This window comes from Lepus europaeus, chromosome 14, assembly GCF_033115175.1.
Source record: "Lepus europaeus isolate LE1 chromosome 14, mLepTim1.pri, whole genome shotgun sequence".
Lineage (NCBI taxonomy): Eukaryota > Metazoa > Chordata > Mammalia > Lagomorpha > Leporidae > Lepus > Lepus europaeus.
Window position 1 is genome coordinate 40,473,857 of NC_084840.1, and position 27,838 is coordinate 40,501,694.

General features: G+C 39.2%; 1 protein-coding gene across 4 annotated transcripts; it reads right to left on the reverse strand.

The window, feature by feature from the left end:
• On the reverse strand, positions 1 to 27,401 carry SUV39H2 (SUV39H2 histone lysine methyltransferase). 4 transcript variants are annotated; one of them, XM_062210491.1, is made up of 6 exons: positions 27,314 to 27,401; positions 24,668 to 24,813; positions 8,495 to 8,626; positions 4,500 to 4,646; positions 1,524 to 1,653; positions 1 to 712 (listed from the first exon to the last, which is right to left on the reverse strand). In XM_062210491.1, the coding sequence occupies exons 1-6, from the start codon at positions 27,342 to 27,344 to the stop codon at positions 606 to 608; spliced, it is 693 nt and encodes a 230-aa protein (XP_062066475.1). In that variant the 5' UTR covers positions 27,345 to 27,401; the 3' UTR covers positions 1 to 605. The 4 variants fall into 4 exon arrangements, with proteins under 4 accessions (XP_062066475.1, XP_062066472.1, XP_062066473.1 ...); XM_062210488.1 differs by having other exon boundaries at positions 7,919 to 8,626; positions 27,314 to 27,400; XM_062210489.1 differs by having other exon boundaries at positions 7,955 to 8,626; positions 27,314 to 27,399.
• Positions 27,402 to 27,838: the final 437 nt, after the last annotated feature.

Here is a 27,838-nt window from a genome sequence, read left to right on the forward strand (position 1 = left end):
TAATGCGATGAACTGCTTCAAAATATGAAATCAAACTGAATTAATTTCTTTTACATTTAATTTATCTTACATTTCTATATCATTAAGATGCCAATGTTTTAATGAAAAAGTAGAAAAGTATAAAATTCAGCATCGTCTATTTCAAATACAAGTACAGTGAATATTAAACAGGAATGACAATATAGTAACAAAAATAGAACATGTATATTTACTCAAACTGAATTAACTCTCTGAATTTAAGGTGTATGGCAGGTTGACTGTGATCTCGGCAACTGTCACATTATCAGTTTAACACTTTCCAAATAGTTGAGGCATTTCTCTATTTACACAGACTCAGTATGCATATGCTGACCTGAAAACAGTTTGTCTGCCATGTGGGGTATCTAGCCATTAAGTATGGATACTTATCATTACTCCATGTGACCTTGGGTCCCTCTCTTCAGAAAGAGCAATAATGCATTTGGCAAATGTCTTGAAACATTAATTGTGAATTAACATAGGTATAACTGTAATACTATGAAGAAAGTCCCAAATGTATGTTTTAAAAATGATAGCATTTGAGAAAAACAAAATTATAATTATCACCAGCTGTATTTTCCAAAAATTCAGTTGAGGTAACCTCTGCAAGTCGCAGCTCCACATTTGCATACAGTTCTGACTCTCTTTTTGGCTGGGCTGTGATCAATAGAATCTGAAGATATATCTCCAGAACCTGAATACATAGAAAAAATACAGGAGAAAAAGAGTTAAGACAATTCAGAATGAATTTCAACTTTCCTATTAAAGTAGTTAACAAGGATGATTACATATTTAAGATTAATAGAATAAGTTAACTCCCAAGGAAATTTAAGTTCCCTTTGTATTTATAGATAAATGAACACAAATCATTATAAATTGCCTTTAAAAGGATGGTGTAGGCCAATAATAGATAGACTCTTATTAGCCCACATTTGTGAGACTGAATTTCTGAAATGATGAAACTTTTACCGGGAAAATTCCATATATAATTCACCGATTTCACTTAAGAGCACATAAAGCAAGGTCAAATAATTAACTATTAAAGCATCACTCTTAGAAAAACAAAGGAAAATATCAAAATAAAGCAAACAGATTTAAATATTCTTAAAAGATTCAAGTAGGAATGGAGTAAGTTTACATGTGATTTAATTTACATTAAGAATACATGTTAGTAATGAATTAATAAAGATTTTACAAATACAGGCTTAAAATTATATTGAGAAAAGATGTTATAATAAATCAGCTTCTTGAATGGAAGTTTTGCAAAAAGTCAGAAGGTAAATGTTACATAGAAGACTGACCCTTCCAAAGCCCAAGCAAGTTCACACAGATCTAAGTTCCAGCTTAGCCATCAGATTAATGCTGGATCTTAAAGAGAACCAGCTCCTATAGCCTTTTTTTTCAATCTTTAATATTTCGTCATTAGTCTCTTTCAGATGATCTAAGGTCTTCTACTCTGATTTGATTGAAACTAATACCAATAAAAGTTTATTTGAAAATCATACCTTTCATTTGATAATCAAAAGTGAGCTCTTCACCAGCATTTATGGTTCTTGTAGAAAATAATGCTATTCGTGGAAGACGAGTATCAAGGTTATCAATGAAAACATTGAACACCTGAAGATTTGGGTCACACTAAAAAGGAATATTAGAACCGATTTAAGTAAAAATACATGAATGAGCTCTTTTATGTGCCATATATTCAATTTCCCAGAGCATTATTTAAGTTTCTACTAGAAATAAAGTTACTTATAATTTAGAGGTCATTAAGGCATGCACATTTAAAAATAACTGTTTTCATTGATTAAAAAAAAATTCAGACATAAAAAAGCATAAATCCACATGTATCCCACTATGCTGCTTCAACTATTTATTAACATGTTTGCCAACCCTGTTCATCTGGTTTTAAGCTTTTTGGAGACTTTTAGTGCAAGTCCCAGATAATATTTCACCTGTAACTATTTCAGAAAGGCATAATTCATTAAACAACAAGAAAACTATGTTAAAAAAAATCAAACCAAAATCAGCACAAGGAGTGTCATTGCTTAAATTATTTGATATTCTCAGAACTCTGCACTAAATTATGGTATATGTAAAAAGACAGATCTGATAGATCATACCTTAAGAATTCAAAGTGTTTAATTACCCAGGAATTTACCTGGGGAGTACAGTTGGCCTCCATATCCATGAGCTTGCATCTAAAGATTCTGTTAACCATGTATTGAAAATATTTGGGTGGGTGGGGGACTGCATCTATACTAAACACAAAATGGATTTTTTTTCTTGCCATTCCCTAAACAATACAGTATATTAGCTATTTACATAGTATTTACAATGTATTAGGTATTATAATCTAGTGTTGATTTAAAGGGTATGAAAGAATGTACATAGAATACATGCAAATACTACACCATCTTATAAAAGGACCTTAAGCATCTGAGAATTTTCCTAAAACTAATCTGCTATGGATACCAAGGGACGACTGTATCTCAAATTTATCAGTAAGAAAAAAAAAAAAGCCTTTTAAAAAATATTTGAGAGAAAGAGATCTTCCATCTGTTGGTTCCCTCTTTGCATGCTCACCATCCAGGGTGGGGCCAGGCTGAAGCCTGCAGCCTGGTATTCCATCCAGGTTTCATACATGGATGGCAGGGACTCAAGTACTTGAGCCATCATCTGCTGCCTTCCTAGGGAAATTAGCAGGAAGCTGGATTAGAAGTGGAGTAGTTGGGGCTGGCGCTGTGGCATAGCAGGTAAAGCTGCCGCCTGCAGTGCCGGCATCCCATATGGGCACCGGTTCAAGTCCCAGCTGTTCCACTTCCGATCCAGCTCTTTGCTATGGCCTAGGAAAGCAGCAGAAGGTGGCCCAAGTCCTGCGGCCCCTGCGCCCATGTGGGAAACCCAGAAAAAACTCTTGGCTTCGGATTGGCACAGTTCTAGCCATTGTGGCCAACTGAGGAGTGAACCAGCGTATGGAAGACCTCTGTCTCCCTCTCCTTCTCTCTCTGTGTAACTCTTTAAAATAAATAAATAAATAATCTTTAAAAAAAAAAAAAGTGTAATAGTGAGTAATTGAACCAGGTACTCTGATATGGAATGCAACTGTTCCAAGCAGTGGCTTAACCCGCTGCACCACAATTAACATAAAAATTTAAGTAAACCAGAAAGGTAATAAGGGAGTCAGAAGGTCTGTTTCACTGGCAATCATACATTAGTTTCTTGATATGAAATCCAACAGGAGTTTAACATGATGTGCATTCTTAAATGGTCAGCTATTTAACTTACTCTTTGTGACATTCCTTATTATCTGCAAAACAGACATGTCAATCTCACAAGCCTAATGTTATAATATCCACTTGGCATGAATTTTCCTTATTTTTGGAAATAGTTTTTGTACAGTATAATACACTTAAGATTCTAACTATAAGACAAGCATTGTGGTGTATTGGGTAAAGCCACAGCCTGTGATGCCAGCATCCTATATGGGCACCAGTTTTTGTCTCAGCTGTTTCACTTCCAAGCCAGTTCCCTGCTAATGGCATGGGATAAGGGGGGTTACTGTACATTCCAAAACTTAGTTAACTCTGAGGTATCTATGGAATTGCATGTGATTGTTAAGCATTTTATTAACTCTCTGCTCATTGATTTCAAGTGATATATCTAAGTTATAAATTTAAAGTTTAAATGAAGTCACATGTGTAAAGACTCTTATGGGGCCAGTGCCGTGGCACAGTAGGTTAATTCTCTGCCTGTGGCACCGGCATCCCATATGGGTGCCGGTTCTAGTCCTGGCTGCTTCTCTTCCGATCCAGCTCTCTGCTATGGCTTGGGAAAGCAGTGGAAGATGGCCCAAGTCCTTGGGCCCCTGCACCCATGTGGGAGACCCAGAGGAAGCTCCTGGCTCCAGATCAGCGCAGCTCCGGCTGTTGCAGCCAACTACGGAGTGAACCAGTGGATGGAAGATTCTCTCTCTCTGCCTCTTCTCTGTGTAATTCTTTCAAACAAACTAAAAAAATAAATAAATAAATAAATCTTTTTTTTAAAAAAAAAAAAAAGGGAAGGGATATGTAGTTTTGGGGCCGGCACTGTGGCGTAGCGGGTAAAGTCACTACCTGTAGTGCCAGTATCCCATATGGGTGACAGTTTGAATCCTGGCTGCTCCACTTCTGATCAAGCTCTCTGCTATGGCCTGGGAAAGCAGTAGAAGATGGCCCAGGTGCTTGGGCCCCTGCACCCATGTGGGAGACCCAGAAGAAGCTCCAGGCTCCTGGCTTCAGGTTGGCTGTTGCGGCCAGTTGGGGAATGAGGCAGCAGATGGAAGATCTCTCTCTCTGCCTCTCTCTGTATAACTCTGACTTTCAAATAAATCAATCAATCTTACAAAAAAAGGGTATACAGTTTAAAGTTAAGTATTCAACTATGGAAAGTCATTTAAAACAGTAGTAGGCTGAATTATCTATAGTTTCTGTATTTCTTCTTACACTGTGATTCACAAAATGAGACACATTTCCATATCGAGCTGCATCCACTGTGAATTCATCAGATTCATAGTCCAGATCAAAGAGATAAGTTATTCCTTTGTTGTCATAGAACTGTCCACGTCTTTCAGCTTCTTCACTTGTGATCACCTAAACAGAAAAAAACTACAATATATTATGTAGGTATTGCTAAACTGAGGAAACACTCATCCATAAATAAGTTAATATATTAATGGCTACAAATGTTAAAAAAAAAAAAAAAGAAATCTAGTGTCATCAAAATAATGATGCAAACAAATTAAGAGCTAGATGGAAAGGGAAAACAAAGGGAGGAAAAATGATGGTGCAAAAGATTATGGCTTTTAAATAGGATTTGAGATAATCAGTTGAAACAGATTACTTTCATTACCATTAGGATGTTCAAAAAGGTATACAACTAGCTGTCTATAGGACATGCGTGAATGCAAAGGACTAAATTTACAAGGCTCTATGCTCTAGCAAGGGTGGGGAACATCCAGTCTGCAGGCCATATAAGGCCTGCAAAATCATTTGGTCTGGCCCTGCCAAGACAACCACAGGTAGGATTTGAAATTCAGAAATCTATAGCAAGCAAATTTTTTTTAAAGATTTATTTTATTTAAAAAACAGAGTTACAGAGAGAGGTAGAGACAGAAAGGTCTTCCATCTGCTGGTTCACTCCCCAGATGGCTGCAATGGCCGGAGCTGTGCCGATCCAAAGCCAAGAGCCAGGAGCTTCTTCCAGTTCTCCCATGCAGGTGCAAGGGCCCAAGGACCAGTACCATCCTCCACTGCTATCCCAGGCCATAGCAGAGAGCTGGATCAGAAGAGGAGCAGCTGGGACTAGAACCGGTGCCCAAATGGGATACTGGTGCCTCAGGCCAGGGCGTTAACCTGCTGTGCCACAGCGCCAACCCCAAGCAAATTTTTAAATAATTTTGTATGGCCCGGAAATGATGTTGTATTTATCAAAATGGCCCTTGGCAGAAAAAAAGTTTCCACCCCTCCATAATTTTCCTCTGCTATGCATAGAGTTACAAATGAAAATTTGTTATCGATGCAGGGGATAAGGTATCCTAAACCTACAGTCAACTGTATGAAAGGTTTGTTTTGCAGAATAGGTTGCTTTTCTGAAATTCTATAGTTCAAAACCATTATTTGTAGTTCAGCTCTTATGAATACAGCTCAGCTCAATAAATTAAAAGTGTTTGGGGCCGGCACCACGGCGCAGTAGGTTAATTCTCCACTTGCGGTGCCTGCATCCCATATGGGCACAGTTCTGGTCCCGGCTGCTCCTCTTCCCATCCAGCTCTCTGCTATGGCCTGGGAAGGCAGTAAAAGATGGCCCAAGTCCTTGGGCCCCTGCACCTGCGTGGGAGACCCAGAAGAAGCTCCTGACTCCTGGCTTCAGATCGGCACAGCTCTGGCCGTTGAGCCCATCAGGGGAGTGAACCAATGAAAGGAAGACCTCTCTCTCTGTCTCTTCCTCTCACTGTCTGTAACTCTGCCTCTCAAATAAATAAAATCTTATAAAAAAAAAAAATGTTCAAAGTGATTGATGGTCATCAACAAATTTGGCTGTGGCATTCAATAAGCAAAAGAACCTTTTTTTGATCATACAAGATCTAGTATTCTTCCTGCTAATGCACCTGGGAAACCAGCATAAGATGGCCCAAGTACTTGGGCTCCTGCCACCCATATGGGAGACCCAGGTTCCTGGCTTTGGCCTGGTCTAGCCCCTTCCATTGCAGCCATTTGGAGGAATGAACCAGTGGATGGAAGACTTCTCTCTTAACTCTGCCTTTCAAATAAATAATAAATCTTTAAAAATAAAAAACTAGTATTCTGTACAGTAATTAAAAGTAATTTGCCATTATCTTAAAAGTATATGAATCAGGGTGAGCATTAGGCCTAGAGGTACTCCATATGGGAGTACCTGAGTTTTAGTTCTGGTTCCCCTCCTAATGCCAGCTTCCTGCTAATGCACACTCTAGGAGGCTGCAGGTGATGGGTCAAGTGGTTTAGTCCCTGACATCCACATGGGAGACCTGGTATGAGTTCCCAGCTTCCAGCTTCATCCAGGCCCATTCTCAGCCATTGTGTGCATTTAGGGCATGAACCAGGAGATGGGATCTCTCTCTTTCTTGAATTAAAGAAATTCGGGCCGGTGCTGTGGCACAGTAGGTTAATCCTCCACCTGAGGTACCAGCATCCCATATACACGCCAGTTCTAGTCTCAGCTGCTCCTCTTCTAATCCAGCTCTCTGCCATGGCCTGGGAAAACAGTGGAACATGACCCAAGTGCTTGGACCCCTGTACCAGCATGGGAGACCGGGAGGAAGCTCCTAGCTCCTGGCTTTGGCATCAGCGCAGCTCTGACCATTGCGGCCATTGAGGGAGTGAACCAATGGAAGGAAGTCCTTTCTCTTTGTCTCTTCCTCTGTTTGTAAGTCTACCTCTCAAATAAATAAATAAAATCCTTTTAAAAAAAAAAAAAAGAAATTAATGTATAAGGCTCAAAACAGCTATCTCAATTTCAGAATTCTAAATGAATACAGGTAATTTTAGGTGACCCAATTCCACATTACTTAAAACACCAGGCAGAACTGACAACCCCAATGGGCAGCCACATATGTTTTTCAAGTCACAGGATATCCCACCATTCAGTTTCAAGCACTGTAGTGAGTGATCAAGAACATTGATTATGGAGTTCTGAGACCTCAAAATACTTCATTTGGAATCCTGGCTTTTTACTACTATGTAACCTTGAACAAGTTGCTCAATTTCTCTATGATTACATTATTTTATTTGTCATAATGGAGACAACAGTACCTCAGAGTTGTTAATATATAAGGTGCTTAGGACAGTTTGTAGCACACAGTAAATACTATCTATATTTATATAAAAATAAATTTGATAGTTATTTGGTAATTTAGAGACTGTTCTTTGCAGTTCAAAATATCCGAGTCATAGACACAGTTTGATTTTCTTATGGATACAACAAATGCTTGTTTATATTTTATAATACTTATAAGGCATTGGTGTACCCTATTATATCTTTCATACTGATACAAAATAGTTTGTCAGTTACACAATTATATTTTGCAAAATAGATGAAGTATATTAAGAGTTTCAAAGACAGTATGTTTAGATCTGATTTTTCTTCTTAGGACTTTTGTGTAAAAACAATGTCATAATTAAACATTCATGAATGTCAGATCCTATGCATGGGTGTTTATATGAATTTTTCATTTACATAAAAGGTTATATTCCTAATGATGCCAGTGAATGCTTCCTCTAAACCTGAAAGTAAATTTCTACATTTATGCAAATGATATTATAAAATGTACCAAGTATTTGCTACCGAGGTAAAAAGAGGTAATTTTTCAAAAGTTTACACTTACATGCACATCATCTGCTATGTGATAAGTTGAACGTACCTCTCCAACATATTCCATGACAAAACTCATTCTTTTAATCTTCACAAGTGTTTTTACACCCCAGCCACAGCCATTGCTAGTTCGAAAGATGCAAAGTGAATATTGTGTGCCTTTTTGTACAATCCTATTGGGACAATCAGGTCCACATCGGCACCTCGAGTTGCATTCATAAATGGGGGTGCCAGGTGGGATTCTAATTTGTTGGTTTTTATTATAAGCCAAAAGAACTCCAGCTTCAGCAGGACAACATTTCTCAAAGAAGCAATCTGTGCATGAACAACCAAAAGTAGCTTCATTTACTAAGCTGATTCCAGGAGCTGGCTTGTATTCATTGATGTAGTAGAAGTCAGAAGGTGGGCCCTCTAAGTCAACAGTATTTTCAACAAATATCATTCCTTTATGATTCTTTCTTCTGTTGAGTTCATCTTGCCATCTCTGCAGAGCTATCCTCTGTTTAGCCTTCTTTACAATGTATTCAGCAACAGCAGGTTTCAAAGCTTTGTTATTGTATTTTGGAATTATTGCTTTGCATTTCTTTACCTGAGATAAATAATTATGCTTGTCATTAGAGAACTGCTGGAGCAGTAATGGGCACTTGAGATTTTGCAAAGGTTCCCAAGTATTTGTAGAATCTGGCCATCCTTTCCATTTTACAAGATAATATTCCATATCCTTAAAATATAAAAGAAAATGCAAATCAGATTATGATAGTCTCAGTTATTTAAAATAAATACCTTAATGTGTACAAAGAAAGCTGTATTAGGTAGGCTATACCTAAACACTTTTTTGTTAACAAATATTAGTCAATCAGGCCAACACTGGACATAGAGAATATAGTTTTTGTCTCCCCCAAGAAAGGAGTTGTGCTTTTTTTTTGGTTTAGTATCTTGAAATAAACTATAGCGTACTACAAAAACAGAGTAAGGTATTCATTATTTTTCTTAGCTTAGAGTCAAATTTCTATCAGATTAAGTATAGATCAGATAGATAAAATCATTTAAAAATATTATATAATATAAAACACATAATTTAGAGGTGACATAATATATTTGACAATAGGGTAAAAAGTCTTACCTGGAGAAAGAAAAAGGCACTGAAACTTACAAATATTTTACTAAACAGAAGTTAAACTAGTAAGTATTTATTTGATCATGGAAATAGATGGGCCTCCTAAGCTAATTTTGACCTAGGTAAGTGACTCATGTGGCCAGCATAGATGCAGGCATTCTTTAAAGCTCATAACTTAACATTATAATTTAGAAATGAGGGAACTACTTTTTCTGAATGTCACTGACACAAATCTCTTAAATTTGCTAGAGATGATTGTCTAAGATGGTCCTTACTACTCACATGCAGTTAATGAGAATTTGAAACGTGGCTAGTCTGAATTGTGTTTTAAGTATAACACACATTGAATTTCAAAGACTTTGTATAAAAAAAAACCATAAAATATATAACTTTTTAAAAGTACTGATTACATGCTCAAATAATATTTTGGATATATTGCATTAAATGTATTATGGAAAGCAGCTTCACTTGTTCCTTTTTACTTCGTTTAATAAAGTCACTAGAGAACTTTAAATGCCATCTGTAGCTCCTGTTGTATTTCTGTTGGACAGTGCCATTTCAGAGAATGCTTATCATATTTACACTCATCCATTATTGGATAGGGTAGCAGGAACTCAATCCACCAAAGATCAAATATTTTCATTTATCCCCCAGGTACTACCATAGTATTTGTAAACCTGCCTTTCCACCACTGTAACCTATGTTTTCTTCCCTTAAAGTCTGGCAATTCCATGTTCATTAAATTTCCCCTTAAAAAAAAAATAAGGCACTTAAGCATATAAAATGAATGACTTCTGAAGTCTTTTTGTCTCTGAAATAACACTGACATACTCTAAAATGAAATCATAAAATTTATGAAATATGGAAATGGTTAAACTGCATTTGACAATTTTAAAGTATCATTTTAATTCATAAGCATCAGAAAAACCAATTGGTATATTGACTTTTCTCTAAAAATTTTTAATAGTTTTTATTATGAAGTAAGGATGCCCCTGATACTTGTTTCAATATTCATAAATGTATTAATGACAAATGACCTGGAAGGTCTAGGCCACATATGTGGTATTTAGTACACATTAGGCTGGGGAACACTGTGAGGGAGCTGTGCAGGGGCAAGTCACTCATCACAAGTTAGCTTATTTTATCCCCACTGTATCATCTTAATGTTTGATTATATTCTACTCAACAAGCAATAATTCTTACTGAAAGACCTTTGTAGAGCCAGCTTTGCGGCACACTGGGTTAAGCTGCTGCTTGTAATGCTGGCATCCTATATCAGATAACCAGTTTGAGTCCTGGATGCTCTGCTTCTCATCCAGTTTCCTGCTTATGTGCCTGGGAAAGCAGTGGAAGACAGGCCAAATATTTTGGCCCCTCTCACCATTGCGGGAAACCAGAATGTCTCCCTAACGCCCATCTTCCACCTGGCCCAGGCCTGGCTGTTATGGTCACTTGGGGAGTGAACCAGAAGATAGATTGTCTCTCACCCTCTTTCTCTGTCATTCTACCTTTCAAAAATAAATAAATAAATAAAGTAGCTAAAAAAAAAAAAAGCAAAGTTTGCTTATTTTGAAAACTGGTCTTATATATATATAATTTTTTTAAAGATTTATTTATTTATTTGAAAGGCAGAGTTACAGAGAGGCAGAAAGAGAGGCAGAGGGAAGGAGGGAGGGAAGGGCCTTCCATCCACTGGTTCACTCCCCAGATGACCACAACAGCTGAAGCTGCGCCCATCCGAAGCTAGGAGCCAGGAGCTTCTTCTGGGTCTCTCACAGGGATGCAGGAGCCCAAGGTCTTGGGCCATCTTCCACTGCTTTCCCAACCACAGCAGAGAGCTGGATCAGAAGTGGAGCAGCCAGGACTCAAACCAGCGCCTGTATGGAATAATGGCACTGCGGGTGGCCTTACCCGTTAAGCCACAGCACCAGCCACTAATATTTTTTCTGTTTCAATCACAATTAAAAATTTTCAAACCTATGATAAAATTATGGTGTCAGGATATGCACAAAAATTATTTCCATGGAAAATATATGATATAGCTTACAATCAAAAAAGCATAAATACAATGAATCTGTTGAGAATTTATTAATATTAAAGTAACAATTAAAAAAAGAAAAAAGTATAGACATGTATTTAAGTATTTGTCAAACTGAATTTACTAAAGTCTGAAGACTTCTGTCTGCTGTCAAGTAATCAGTAAATTTTGGGATTGCTGATGTCAGGTATATACTAAAACTCTTATGAAATCCAGTTGGAAGTAATGGATGTATCTATTCCCCTTAATTCGAAGTTTTAAATTTTTCTGATGGTAAACTAAAGCAATGAAATCCTGGTCTGGCTTTTTTTCCCCCTGTTATAGTCTTTCCTACCATAGTTCTGTATAATATAAATTGGCCTTAAGTCACATGATTAAGTTATCTTCTGACAAAAACTAAGAGCATTTGCCATTGTACTTTATTATTTAATCATGGCTGAGTCACTTTCATTTTAACCAAGTTCTGTATGTTAATAAAATTCATGCCTATGTAATTTGTGGACAGTAAATGAAAATATGAATGCTTTTGGCAAAATAATGTAGCAATTGTATTATTTCTACTTTGTAGATTTGTCTTATTTTATAAGCATACTTTAAGATTCAAAAAGGACATCTTCCACACAGGAAAATCACTTTAAAGAAACAATAACCTAGGCCGGCGCCATGGCTCAATAGGCTAATCCTCCGCCTTGCGGCGCCGGCACACCGGGTTCTAGTCCTGGTCGGGGTGCCGGATTCTGTCCCGGCTGCCCCTCTTCTAGGCCAGCTCTCTGCTGTGGCCCAGGAGTGCAGTGGAGGATGGCCCAAGTACTTCGGCCCTGCACCCCATGGGAGACCAGGAGAAGCACCTGGCTCCTGCCTTCAGATCAGCGCGGTGCGCCAGCCGCAGCGCGCTGGCCGCAGTGGTCATTGGAGGGTGAATCAATGGCAAAGGAAGACCTTTCTCTCTGTCTCTCTCTCACTGTCCACTCTGCCTGTCAAAAAAAAAAAAACAATAACCTAAAATTTCAAATAAAAACCAAAAAGTTCTTAAGATTATGTATTATACCAGTTATTGTGATATATAATCAACTCTTGATTACCAACAGAAATGGAAAAAAGTAGTAAAAATGACCCATTAATCACAATTATGTAATCTGGAATGTATCCAAAGAATTTTACCCAAACTATGTTTAGCTTAAGTTATTCACTCAAACATTTTATTATCTATACCAAGTATATGGAATTTTGGTTACTGGGCAGTATAATGAAATGCTAATATAAAAAGATTTCACTAGCCTCTAAAAAAATCTTAATGAATAGAAGGCAATAATTTGCAAAAAATGTGATTTTAAATGCCAAAAAAAAGGACAATGAATACAACTAGAATCTAAAGAAAGAAATCTTTACAGGTTAGATAGAAAGGGGAACAGATAAAGTAGAACAAACAATACTAAAAGACTGACAGAACTTGTAGGGTAGAGAATATGCAGACAGGATGAAAAATAGGAGCAAAAGCTTAGAGCTAAGATTTATATGAAGTATGCAAAAATAGTAAAGAGGTGGATTTGTCTAGCTTAAAGTTGAGAATGTTGAAGTGACAAAATTAATGGTAAGGCAAGAGCAAATTCTAGACAACCTTGAACACTTGGCTGTACTATTTGAATTTTATTACAGGCCAACGGTTCTTTGTTTCTGCTGTGAGCTTCATGGAACACAAACACATAACTAACTTGTTAATCAGGAACACTTTTACTAATCTAATTGCCAGATCAATGAACTTTTCAGACTTCATCTCATCTGACCTCTCTAGAGAAGCAGCTGCTCATCCGTGGTGGATTGAGTACCTGCTACCCTATTACTGCTTTGCAGTCTCTTAGGCATCCGTATGATGATTTTGTCTCCATGCTTGTTCCCTTTCTACTATTTTTACTGAGATTGCTTTACCTGCCCTTCACTTAAACAATGCAAATACATGGCCCCTATTTACTGCAGCAAGTGTTTATCCCTTTTGAGAATCTGATGAAAACTATAGATCTACCCATAACAAAAGTCACATATATAACATTCTGCATAATTTCAGGATATTTGAATTCCAAGTTAAAAATTCAGCTCTAAATGTTCTCTCTGGGTAACTTCATTCCAGTATTTTTTATCAATTATGTACTCCCAACTCCAAAACTTTATCTGCAACTCTATATATCTAAATAGCCTCATGAATGTTCAGCCAGTAGGTTTTTAAAGCAATCTATCTACATTTCTTTTCTTCTTAAATGGGTTCTTTCTGTATACTTTTTATCATGGTGAATCTTACCCATCTACGAAACCTCAGAAGTCACAAACCAGGTAAATCTCAACTCCTCCTCCTCAATCCAATACCTAGTTTCTTTGGAGATGAACTTCTTCCTGTCTATCTGTTTCACTATAGCATTAGTTACTTCAGGCCCTCAATTCTTGTCTAGATTATTACATTAACCTCTCATCTGGTTTCCCTGCCTTCAGACTAATAATACGCTAGTCTGTCCTGTACTAAAGTGCAGCATTTTCTTACAAACCCAGAAAAAAACATAGAAAGTTACTTTATCGTTTTGTATAAAAACTGTTAATGGTTTCCCTACTACCTATTGAATAAAGTTCAAACTTCCTATTCTAACATAGAAAGCCATTCTTAAACTGGTCCCTGTTGCCTTACTGGCTCAATCTACCATTATTGCCCCATTCACTCACATGCCACTCTCTAGCCATACTGATCTGCTGCTACACCACAATATGCCAGGCCTTTTCATACCTTTGTGTTGCTTTATTCACAATGTTCTCCCTAATTAGAATGGTCTCTCCCATTTGTATAACGAACACTATTTCACTCTCATCTTTTTATGTGTGGAGAGAAATGTACTCATCTTTAAAAGCAGCTCAATTACCTCTTCTTTGAAGTGCCTCCTGCCTCTTTTGCCCGAGAACTGCTTATTGCCAACCTTCTTATTCCTATTTCTAATTTAAACTATAAGCCTTTTGTGAGAAGGGATGGAGTTTTAAAGCACGCAAATGAGCACTGTCTACTATATCCTAAACTTTGCCAATATGTTTCAGAACATACAAAGGGAATTAAAAAATTCTTGGAAAATGGATTAAAAGCTAAGTTTATTAAGGTACAAAAATTCTGAAATTCATGTATTGTTTGTAATAAGCATTTTCCATGAACTTTCTGAAGATCCTACATATAACAGTATGACTATCAACATGTATTCAATATAAAAACCAGAACAGTAACTACAAATTCCTAAAAGAAATAACAAGCTACTACAGCAGTTCTCTCAATATCTGTTGCTACCTGCTATCTGTCATAGCTAACATTGAAACTTAAAAATTATATTTATAGGGGCCGGCGCCATGACACACTAGGTTAATCCTCCATCTGCAGCACCAGCATCCCATATGGGCGCCAGGTTCTAGTCCTGGTTGCTCCTTTTCCAGTAGAGCTCTCTGCTGTGGCCCAGGAGGGCAGTGGAGGATGGTCCAAGTGCTTGGGCGCCTGCACCCACATGGGAGACCAGGAAGAAACACCCAGCTCCTAGCTTTGGATTGGCGTAGCGCCGGCCGTAGCAGCCATTTGGGGAGTGAACCAATAGAAGGAAGACCTTTCTGTCTCTCTCTCTCTCACTGTCTGTAACTCTACCTGTCAAATAAATAAATAAATAAACTTTTAAAAAATTATATTTATAATGGGTGTTTAGCCTAGTGGTTAAGATGCCAGTTAAAGATGCCTACATCCCAAAAGGGAGTACCTGTGTTTGAAAACCAGCTCCAGTTCCTGATTCCAGCTTCCTGCTAATGCCAACTCTGGGAGGTAAAGTATTATAGCTCAAGTAATGTGTCTTACCAGCCTCTTGGGAGAGCTGGACTGAGTTCCCAGCTCCTGGCTATGGCTCAGGCCCAACCATTTGGGGAGTTAAGCAATAAGGAGCTCTGTGACTTTGAGGAGGATGGATGGATGGATAGATAGGGAACAAAAAACACTTTTCTATCCTTCCAATAGCTAGTTGTTCTGTTAATGTTGAAATAATCATCATATTCAGTATTAGTGGCAGAACAGCCTCTCATTATGAAAACAATGGTTCCATGGGAACATGAGATTATAGTTAAAAAAAAGTCGCGAATTTTCATGCTAGTAACAGGAGATTAGGAATTGTAAGATATAGTTTACAGACCCTGCATTGGGTGAAAGAAAAAAATGAGCCAATGACTCTGGAAATGTCCCTTTTTGGAACTCTGTTATCTTGGTATCTAAAATTAAGGTTGTAGTCCAATGATTTCTACACTATTCTAGTTTGTAAAAACCACTCTAAGTACAAGCAGTCTTTTAAGAATATTAACCTATTGTTATATGGGGACTATTCCATTGGTTATGCCATGCACTATGGTGGAAATTCTAGACACACAGAAGTAGCTGTATGGGAGACCTTCAGAAAGTTCACTGATAATGTATATCATGAAAAACTATAAAGGGGTTTGTTTTTTGCATAAAAATCTTTTAATTATATTTTCCCATTCACTTTTTAAAGCACCCTCATATTTAAGAATTCAAAGCTACATGGAAACATTACTTCACTTATCTTTACAATGTTAAAGGGGTCCCTGTTCTTTATTGGTGAGCTCAGCATGTTAAGTATAATAGTTTTGTCACACTGTTTTTTATGAAGGGGTAATGTAGCAAGAATACTACAAAAAAAAAAAAAAAACTCACACAGCAGGGCTGGCGCTGTGGAGTAGCAGATAAAGCCACCACCTGCAGCGTCAGCAATTCATATCATCAGCATCCATGTGGGCACTGGTTAGAGTCCCAGATGCTCCACTTCTGATCCAGCTCTCTGCTATGGCGTGGGAAAGCAGTGGAAGATGGCCCAAGCACCTGCACCCATGTGGGAGACCCAGAAGAAGCTCCAGGCTCATGGCTTCAGATTGGCATAGCTCTGGCCATTGTGGGGATTTGGGGAGTGAACCAGCAGGTGGAAGACCCCTCTATCTCTGCAACTCTGCTTTTCAAATGAATTTTAAAAAATTTAAAAAAAATCATCACATAGCACTAAAACTACTTTCGTTTAGGTTCCACTACATACCTGACATGAATTCATAGTAGTAACACCCTTTTGTTCCCCAGAAGCATGGGACGGCACTTCTTTCCATTTCCGAAGCTGGCTATTTCACTCATCCTACAAGGTCCCAATCTTAGTATTTCTACATTGTTTTCCGTAGTATGTGACCTTTGTTCCTAATGTACAGCCTTTCATAGACATGTTAACTATACAGAAGGTGAATATATATATACAATAGATGTACCTTTTCCCATAAATTATTCCTTTAGTCTCTTCAGTTCCCGCCGCCAAAAATACAGTTCTCACCAGCTTTTAAACTTCCCACATTTTTTTAAAAGCAAAATAAATCTTAGAGATGTAAATGCAATGAAATACTGCAAGACATTAAATTACTAAGAAAGAGAGCCTGCAACTAGGTTACAGGGTAGAAAATCTCAGTATATGGCCTCTTATAACATTCAATATTTAAAATCATATGCATATATTACCTCAATTTTTTTAATAAAAATTTTAAAATCATAAGCACCCTTTTCCTCTATATAATCCTCTACTTCCTTCTCATCAAAGCTAGCATTCATGGAAAAACTTACCTCTTTTTTTAATTTTTTAAAATTTTTTTTTATTTTTTGACAGGCAGACTGGACAGTGAGAGAGAGAGAGAGAGACAGAGAGAAAGGTCTTCCTTTGCCATTGGTTCACCCTCCAATGGCCGCCATGGCTGCCACGCTGCGGCCAGCGCACCACACTGATCCGAAGGCAGGAGCCAGGTGCTTCTCCTGGTCTCCCATGCAGGTGCAGGGCCCAAGGACTTGGGCCATCCTCCACTGCACTCCCAGGCCACAGCAGAAAGCTGGCCTGGAAGAGGGGCAACCGAGACAGAATCCGGTGCCCCGACCGGGACTAGAACCCGTGTGCCGGCGTCGCAAGGTGGAGGATTAGCCTGTTGAGCCACGGCACCGGCCCTTAATTTTTTTTACTTGACAGAGTCAGACAGTGAGAGAGAGAGACAGAGAGAAAGGTCTTCCCTCCACTGACTCACCCCTCAAATGGCCGCTACAGCCGGCGCGCTGTGCTGATCCGAAGCCAGGAGCCAGGTACTTCCTCCTGGTCTCCCATGCAGGTACAGGGCCCAAGCACTTGGGCCATCCTCCACTGCACTCCCACAGCAGAGAGCTGGACTGGAAGAGTAACCGGGACTAGAACCCGGGGTACCAGTGCTGCAGGCAGAGGATTAGCCTAGTGAGCTGCAGCACCAGCCCTTACCTCTTATTCTTTAACTCATCTTCTTAGCTCTTCTGTCCATGCTACTACAGAAGCTGGTCTAAGTGGCCCTTCCACTGCTAAATACAATGGTTTCTATACAGTTCTTTGACCCACTATTTATCTCTTGCTCAAATTTCCAAGATTTACAATTTCAGTTTTATCTTTCTTGCTAATTTTAGTCTCTGACAGTTTTCTATGGGTATCTCAGGGCTCAAACTCAATCCTTCTCATACTTGCTCTGCTTGGACTACTGCATAGCCTTTTGTAACCATCCATCCATTCATGGCACAAAAGCCAGACTAATGTTGTCAATATATATCTCACCATGCCACTCCCCTATTTAAAACTATTAAATGATTTCCTATTGCCCTTAGGTTAAATCCAAAATCCTTTTCTTGATCTGTCTTACCCTTCCAGCTTCATCTCATTCCCTCTGATTATGTTACATGCACATCTTCTATTCGTTGAAGTCAGGCTGTCTCCTGTCTCAAGATCTATTCCCACTTAGCTTTTCATTTTTGAGAATTAAGTTTATTTTTTTTAAAGATTTATTTTATTTGAAAGTCAGTTACACAGAGAGCGGAGAGGCAGAGAGAGATGCAGAGAGAAAGAGAGAGAGAAAGAGAGGGGTCTTCCATCCGATGGTTCACTCCCCAATTGGCCGCAATAGCCAGAGCTGCACCAATCCGAAGCCAGGAGACAGGAGCTTCTTCTGGGTCTCTCACATGGGTGCAGGGGCCCACGGACTTGGGACATCTTCTACTGCTTTCCCAGGCCATAGCAGAGACCTGGATCGGAAGTGGAGCAGCCAGGTCTCAAACCAGCACCCATATGGAATGCCGGCGCTTCAGGCCAGAGCGTTAACCCGCTGCGCCACAGCGCCGGCACCAAGGATTAAGTTTAAACATCAGTTCCTCAGGGATAACTTCCCAGTCTCTTCAAGGTAAATCAGATCTATCCGTTACATCTGCACTAATCTCAATTATAATTAAGTACTTTGTACAAATGTATTTAAGATATTCGTAATGCAACTAAAATAAAAACTCTTTGATATCAGGGGTCATACCTCCATGTCCTTCACTGCTGAGATTCTTGGCTACTAGCACAGGACATAGCACATAGCCAATAAATATCTGCTTCAATTAGTCACTATCTTTTTGACAATTATTTCAATAATCTTTATTTCTAATTCGATTGCACTCTGGATTTGGAGCCACATTTCCAACCTACTACTTAAAATGTACTCAACTGTATTTCCCAAATCCAATCTAGTCACCCCTCTCACATTCCTGGATCTTGGTGAACAGTAATATTACCTATATCACAGCCCAAGTCAGAAATCCTTGTTTTCCTAGATGTGGCTCTCTCAGCTATCAGACACCCCTGATGCCCAGCCCCATGTAATCCCCTCAGCACAAACCTGATTTGTAAATTTTACATCCCGAATAATTAAAAATCCATCTACTCTTCATCACCATTGTTAATACTTTAAGAACCATTGCATTTTGCCTAGGTTATTACAACAGCCTTTCAGAACATGTAACTATACACATATCATTGCCTCTCCCTGTCAATCCACTTTCCTCACAGCAGAAACTTCTCTGAATTACAAACCTAATTTGTCACTCTTTCTTAAACCCTTCCAACTGACTCTCCACTGCATCATGATCTGAAAGATGTTTCACTCATCTCATTTTTCGCCCCCTCTATCTTCAACCACCCCATTCTTTAGATAGAAGTCATATGATTTATAAGAAAAAATTTTTTCAGGCCCCAATTGCACATTACCCCATCTAGGAAGCTTTCTGTGAATTGCCCTAGATGTACCTCCTACATATATTGTGAAATGATGTTTGCCACAGCACTTACTCTGTGTTGTAAAGGACTATTTATTGTCAGTCTTTTCTCACTAGGCTATAAATTCTTAAAAATGGGGGATTTCTTTGTTTTTGTTTCAAGATTGACTGATTCGAAAGGCAGAGTGACAAAGATATCTTCCATCTGCTGTTTACTCCTCAAAGGCCCCAACAGCCAGAGCTAGGCCAGGCTGAAGCCAGGAACTCCATCTGGGTCTCCCACATGAGTGCCAGGAACCCAATTACTTGTGTCATCATCTACTGTCTTCCAAGCACTTTAGCAGGAAGTTGGATTGGAAGCATGAATAGTCGGAACTCAAACCAGGCATTCTGATATGGGATGCAGCCATCCTAAGTGGTAACTTAACCTGCTGCACCACAGAGCCTGCCCCTATTCCTTCTTAATCTCTATATTTCTAGTGCCTAATGTAGTACCTGACACATATAAGACACTCAAATATTTGTTGAATAAGTCTATGGGAAGAAGAAACAGAGATACTAGTCAGTAAACTATTGCTATAATCTAAGAATGAAGCTTATCTACTAATGATTACAGGGAGAAGTGACCCACACAAAAGACAATTCAACTAACCACTAACTAAATACTCATTCTAGATTTGGGACCATGGTAAGACATAGTCTTGGCCCTCAAATGGCTGATGATACAACAGGGAAGGTGACACAGAATTACAAAATGTAACAAGTTCTAGAATAATGACAAGAACAGTGCTTTGTAAGTCCTAAACATAAAGGAACTAATTTTGCTTGAGGTGAGGAAGGAAGGTACTTCTATAGTAGGTGGTAATATCTGTGCTGGATCTTGCAGACTAGGATTTTGCCACACAGACAAGGGAAGCAATAGTATTACAAAGTGGAAAGTGGATGAGAAAAGCAACAGAGCACAAAGACGCACAATGTGATCAAGGAATTAGAACATATGTTATGTCTGTTTTTTTAAGCTATGTTCTTATGCTTCAAACAGTGCTCAGAACATAGCAGGTGTTCCATAAGGCTCCATAAGTCTTAGGTAAATTAAAAAGTCTACAAACGTTTCCATATGGATAAAAAACAGGACTTGAGATAAGAGATGAAACTGGAGAAGTGGTTGATGGCCAGAGGATAAAGAACCTTGTTCCCATGCCAGTGTCTCACATCAGACTGGCAGACAACAGGAAACTATTCAATAGAAAGCTAAAGCAAGACTCCAGTACAATCAGAGCTAGGCTGAAAAAACAAATGTAATGCTATACTGTGGAATATGGTATCAAGACCATTTTTTTTTCAAAAGTGAATTTTATTTTTATTTTTGGAAAACTTTTTTAAAATAAATTTCAAAAGTACAACTTTTGGATTATAGTGGTTTTCCCCCCATATCCACCCTCCCACCCACAAACCATCCCATCTCCTACTCCCTCTCCCATCCCATTCTTCATTAAGATTCATTTTAAATTATCTTTATATACAGAAGAAGACCATAATTTTTATGAACTAATTGCAGGGAGTCACACAAGAAAAGAACAGGGCCAGAAGATTTTTGATCTACCCTGACCACGTAAAAGAAAAAGAGATGGAAAAAGGTAGAAATATGCTGAATATGGGCTTAGAGATTAAACATTTGTGCCAAGTAAAAGAAGAAATGGGGATATAGATAGGATGTTGAATACATAAATGAACAAAGTAAGGTTGCTTATTCCAAAGCAAACAATTAGATGGAATAATAAGAAAACCAATAGCAAAAACCATCTGAAACTGAGCTACAATACTCAAAATTCTATAAGAATCTTGATAGCTTCCTCAGTGTAAACACAGACCCTTAGATACCCTAAATTCTCTCTGTGAAAGTGTAACAGGAATGATTAGGAAAAGACAAAGATATAGAGGCAATACATTCAATCACCTACTGAATTCAGAGGCTAAGAAGAAGGAAACAAGAATTAAAGATACATGAAATATTGAGATGAAATAACTCAGAGTATTGTGATTTCATTCACAAGAATATGGAAGACTGGCACAGGATGTAGATATGAGGGAGGAAAACAGGTACAGTTTTGAATATGTTGAACTTGGGTACTCAACAGAGTATCAGTCTGAAATGAAACCCAGAAAGGGGGCCTCAGAAAGATTTAGGGAATCTTGAGCCAAACAGATATAATTAGAAACCACTTGGAAAGAGGTCACCCACAGAGCAACTTCAAGGTGAAAAGAAGGCCAAAGACAGAGTCTTGGAGATTATTTACATATCAGAGGAAGGATAAGCAACAATGAAGGAGATTCCTAAAGGGCAATACAAAAAACAGGTAGAGAAGCAATAAGGGCAGAATTAACAACGAGTAAACACTGAGAAGAGCATAATTATCACATGTCAACCTCTAAGCATTCTACCTGTATTAATTCTTTTAATGTTAATAATGCCCTATGAGATGAGTGTTTAACTATCTTCATTTCACAGACAAAGTAATGGAATGACACATACACTAAGCAAATTGCTAAAGGTCACATAATAAATTAAAGAGCCAAAATTTGAATCTATGCAGTCTCCATAAAAAAAGAGTTTCAAATTAGAAACAGTAGTCAACATGGTTAAATGTGGCAAGATTTGAGGTCTTTAAATTTGACAACTGGAAGGCTACTGATAGAGGTATAAACCAGAAAAATGTGAGTTAAGTTAGTGCGAAGTGAAAAGATAACCCACAGAATGGAAAAAACTTTTGCAAATTGTATTTAATAAGGGATTTATATCTAGAATGATTATACTCCATAACAAAAGGACAAACAATCCAGGCTCAAAGGACCCATATAGACAGTTCTCCAAAGAAGATATATGAAGGGTAAAAAACACACAAAAAGAGGCTAAGCATCATCAGCCATCAGAGAAACGCAAATCAAAACCAAAATGACATCACTTCATTACCACTAGAATGACTACAATCAAAACGTCAGATAGTAACTACTGGACAAGCTATGGAGAAACTGAAACTCCTATATACTGCTGGTAGGAAAGTGAAAATATCACAGCATTTTGGAAAATAGTCTAGCAGTTCTTCAAATAGTTAAAGAGATATCGTACAAGCCTGCAATTCCACTCCTCTGTACTAACCAAGAGGAAATGAAAAATGTCCCCAGAGAAACTTGTACATAAAATGTTCATAACAGCATTATATATAATAATTCCAAAACAGAAACAACTCAATGTCTATCATGTGATAAATGGATAAGAAAAATGTGATACATCCATATAACAGAATATTATTTGACAACAAAAAGGAAATGAAGTATTCATATATGCTACATGGATGAACCTTGAAAACATTTTGTAAGTAAAAGAAGCCAATCACAAAGAACCACATTTTGTCAGACTCTTTTTATATGCAGTGTCCCAACAGGCAAATATGGAAACAGAAAATACATTTAGTGGTTGCCTAAGACTGAGGTTCCAAGGAAGGGTGATTGAGATTCACGGTGATAGTCAAGGAGTTTGTGGCTTCTTTTTGGGGGTATTGAGAAATGTTCTAAAGTTGACTAGGAATATAAAAAAAAAAATGAACTATATCATGGCCTGTGAATTGTATCTCAATAAAACCATTAAAAAGTTCATTGGAAGTGAAGGAAAAGACAGGAAATACTTGCATGAGAGAGGAGACAAGGTCAAAGGAAGATTTTTTGAAAGCTGGCAAGATCTGAAAATGTTTATCAGTGGGGATAAATCAGCAAAAAAAGGGAGCCTGACATGAAAAAGACACGAAGGATTAAGAAAATTCCTAAAGGGGATGGACAGGAAGAAGAATCATGGCACCTCTGAAAAGTGAAGATACGAATAACTGGTAGTGAAGGCAAGGTTAAGTTTAAACCTGAAGCTTCAATTCTGTTTTTCACTAAGGGAGAAGAGCAGATCTTTAGCTGAGGGAGAAGAGGAGATCTTTAGCTGTGTATGAGAAATTGAGAATAGAGTATAAAGTACAGAAAGTAATAAATCTGGGAAAACTACTGAAGAGAATGGAAAAAGACAGCATAGATTTAAACACACACACACAAAACAGCTTGTCAAGCAGAATTGAGTAGTATGAGAACAGAATTAAATTTTAATGGAGCCAATATGTAAGACTGTATGACATTTTCAACTAGATTGATTAGTTCAGAGTTTACATATTGAGATGGGAGATGAATGGGCAGTTTCACAGGGTGAAGGATATGAGAATATAGGTAAAATGTTTGATCATAAGGTCTTACTAGGTGAGGAAGACAATGATACCAAAGAAAGATGAACATTTCAAAGAAGAGTTGGATTTAGTGACTAATTTAATATAGAAGATGAAGGAAAACAAAGGATTAAACAAGATTCCCGATTCATTTATCTGACAACAACTGAAAGATTAACGACCAAATCGGACTTTTTAGAACAGGGAGGAAAGTTACAGATAGATAATTACTCAAAAATATAACTCTAAGATTTAGATTAAAAAAAACTTAAAAGAAAAACCTTGCCATTTTTAAGAAGAATAAAGGGAAGCCCAGAGAAGTTAAGTGAGTTAGTAGTCATACTGAACTAAATGAAGGTTAGAAATGACTTTGAAATTCAAGCCATTCTATTTTACCATGGAATCTCACTAATATCTGGAGTTCAACACGAGGGCAGGAAATAGAAACAATGCTTCTTGAGGAGATGAATATAAAAATTGGTTTGAAATTCTAGGTTCATTTCAGGTAATAGTGGGGAAATATGATCCAGGAACAAAATAAATGACAAGAGAAGCCAATCTGAAGAACTGCCACTGTGGCATAGCAGATAAAGCTGCCGCCTGCAGTACCTGCATCCTATATGGGCATCAGTCCGGGTCCCAGCTGCTCCACTTCCAATCCAGCTCTCTGCTATAGTCTGGGAAAGCAGTAGAAGATGGCCCAAGTCCTTGGGCCCCTGCACCCACATGGGAAACCCGGAAGAAGCCCCTGTCTCCTGGCTTTGGATGGGCGCAGCTCTGGCCGTTGAGGCCATTTGGGGAGTGAACCAGTGGATAGAAGACTCTCTCTCTCTCTCTCTCTCTCCCTCCCTCTCTGCGGCTCTGCCTTTCAAATAAATTAATTTAAAAAATAAAGTATATTGAACTGTTATCATTGTTACTCTATTAAAAAAAAAAAGCCAATCTGAGATCAAACATTTACTCTGATAATCCACATAGAGATAATCAAGAGTTGGATGCAGAATGATATAAGCACCTTAACATATTCTAATGCAAGAACATTTTATGCTTCAGAATCTTCTAAACATTATTTGGCAATATAGATGATAGAACATATAAATTTATCAAGGCTTAGAATTTTAAACATTAAGAAGAACTTTGTTTACTTTTAAAGTTCTTTTATGTTATAGAAATTATGAAGTCCAATTAGCTCTCTTTAAGGGGCTAGATATTTGCCTTACCTTTTCTACCTTGTAGTCACACAAGTATTCCACCTCATAATTGTTTAGATTCCTTTTGGTGATTCCAATCGATTTACATGTGAGTTTTTCTTTTCTACATAATTCCTGAAGAGTATCAAGTGAAACTAGGCAAGGCACACACCAAGCTACAATAAGAAAATAGAATTCTTTACTAATGAAACAGCTATTCAATTAGAACAAAAAAAAGATAATCTTAAAACTTCTATATCCCCACCCTTCAACTGGAAATTTTACACAACTAAAAATTCATATGACAAGAAAACAATGATGTGTCTTCAAGATGAAGTATTAAAGAACTATTTGTGATAATTGGTCTTCGGTTTTTCTCATGAATTTCTATCCTACTATGTTCAATTGACATTAATTTCTACAAGTCACTTGAACAAAACATCCCATGCCTATAACTTTTTCTTAAGATAACATACAGATGCCAAGGTCAACAGAGGTGATGTTTTTTACTTTTCCATTTTATTCTACATAGAATACAATTATTGTTATAAAATGTAGATCTCCAGGGCATACTTATTGTGTAGAAGTACATCTATAATATATTTTAAAACACAATCTTTAATTTCTTAAAAAGTAACTTTTTTCATTTCTTTTAACTGGATAATTAGAACAGAGACCTAATTAAAAAATAGTTCTAAATTACAAAGGCATTATTTGTCCTAATTTTTCCACTTTGAAATCCTGCATGAAATTTAACTCCACTTAATATTTTGCCCACACTGTAATGTATTATCAACCCAAGTGTTATAATTCTAAAAATGCAGTGTATATTGACTTTTTTTTTGGTAACACTAATTTCCTGTATTGTTTTTAAAGCCAGGATTACCCAGTGTTCAATTTACAGAATCCACATACCCAATTTGAAGAAAATTGGATTTAATCTACCTTAGAGAAGCCAGGAAACTATTTGTGTTGCATAAGATTTTACTTCCAAATTCCTGTAGTCAGGCTATCATGCTGAATTTACAATACAAATCAACACAAAGTGATGTTTAGAAAAATGTAATAAACTTGCTTTTATGGCTAGTGTCATTGTAAGCACTAGGTCAAAAATCGTCTGCCCCAGCCTGCTCTGGGATCAGATTCACTGAAAAAAACTGGGTTGCCAAACAGAATCAGTAAACTCAAGCCATATGTGGTAGCTCTCCAAGGTAGTGGCCATAACCTTTTGTGTTTTGAGGAAATTTGCAGGAAGTGAGAGTACAGCTGCTCTAACTTTACTACATTATTTCCTCATCCCCAACTCACACAGGGTCTTCAATGTCAGAAACCCTTAAGCACAATCTCCACCACTGCCCCCCTGCCCCCCTGCCCAGGACTCCTAGTTCTAAATCAAGGAAGGAAAACGTACTTCTCCCAGAAAACTGAGGCTGAGGAAAAAGTTGACCGGGAGTGGTGGTAGAGGATAGAAAAATACTAATTCTTTTAAGTTCCTTCCATCCAAAAACCTTGAGGTTGTTCTGTGCAAAGTGAACCTCATTAGCTGATCTGGTGCCAAGGAGGTACCTCTTGGATATCTACCTAAGGTATGTGTGGTGTGCTGTTCCGAACCATTCTTATCTAGTTGAGGATTTAAAACACCACCGTCGATGGAAATGCTATCTCTAAGAAGAAACAAACTAGAATATTAAAAAAAAAAAAAAAAACTAAAAACGGTTAAAAAAAAATCCGACAGCCTATAGTAACAGAGAAAAAAAGTTCATTGACAATACTATTCCAACACCACTATCAAAACCTATCCGTTGCCATTCTTAAAGGAAGGAAAGTTCTGGGATAATGAGGAGATAATCTACGTAGAGCAGAGCAGGAAAGAACCTTTAAATTCCAGAATGCATTGAAAATTCCAGGCTTTCAAAGCGCGCGCACACAAACGAACACGCGCACAAACGCGCGCGCGCGTGCTCAGTGTGAGTCTTCGAGGTCCATATAAATAACACCAAGTTCCCGGGGGGGAAGAAAAGTTACCGCCAGCCAGAGGCTGCATCCTCACACACGTCTCTGCGCGATCTCACGGAGGAGCAATTAGACCTTCTTACGTGTCCGCTCTCGGCAGCGCCGCACTCGCTCCCTTTCTGACCCCACTTCAACCCCAATTCCTCTCCCTCGCTGTTGTGATACCAGGGTCCCGTTTACACCTGCGGGTTCTCTTCCCCGCTTCCCAGACGCCCAAGCGAACACCACACGCCCGGCTCACAAGACCACAAAGGAGTCACCACAGCCGTGCCCACGAACCCTCGCGCCGGGAGCCCACAACGAAGTCACCGCGACGCCCGATGCAGCCGCGGGCAGCCCTGAGGGGCCGGGCCGAGCGCGCGGCGGGAAGCGACGCTCCACGCAGCCCGGCGCGGCCGCGGTTCGCGCGGGCGTCCACCTCCAGCGCACGGCGAGGGCAGGGAGAACGCGAGAGGAGCGGGCCAGGCCCTCAGGAGGGTCAGCGGCCAGGAGGAGGGGGCAGGCGCCCGCAAAGCGCATCCTGGGGTCGGCGTGTCAGCGAGGCGGCAGGCGGAGTCCCGCCACGTCGCCGCCTGGCTGGGCCGCGGGACGGCCCCGCTTCCCAGGCCTCAGAAGCGTGCCTGGGAACGGAGAGGGAAGAGGGGGGCAACGCTCCAGCCTCACCTCCTTGCGCCTCAGCCCCGGCCGCCGCCATCTTGTGGAGCTTTCATTCAAACTGGCGCGGTCTGACGGGATAGCTCAGCTGGCCCTACGCCCCGCCCCTGTCCGGCCCGCGCGGCAACCGGGGGGCAGGCGGAGGGGGTGGCGGCGCTGGAACCCGCGAGGCGTCCTGACGTCACCGGAGGCTGACCCCGAGCGTGGCGGCAGTGCGCCTGCGCCCACGGCCCACACCACACCGGCCGCCGCGCGGGAGGGGAGGGGCGGAGAAGGGGGAGAGGGGGGGAGAGGGGCGGAGCGGGAGGGGCGGGGCGGGGCGGAGCGGGCGGGCACCGCGGCCCTAAACTAGGTAAGCCGCTGTCTTCCCTAGGCTGGAGCGCGTGGCGCCTGCGCTCAGGAGAAAGCCCTCCAGGCGTTCCCACGCCTTTCTTTGAAATCGTGTTACCTGGGAGCTAGGTACGCAATCCGAAAGGGCCGCGTGGGTTTGTGTTTGGGACGCGTCCTCCAATTTCCGTTCCTCATTACCTGAGC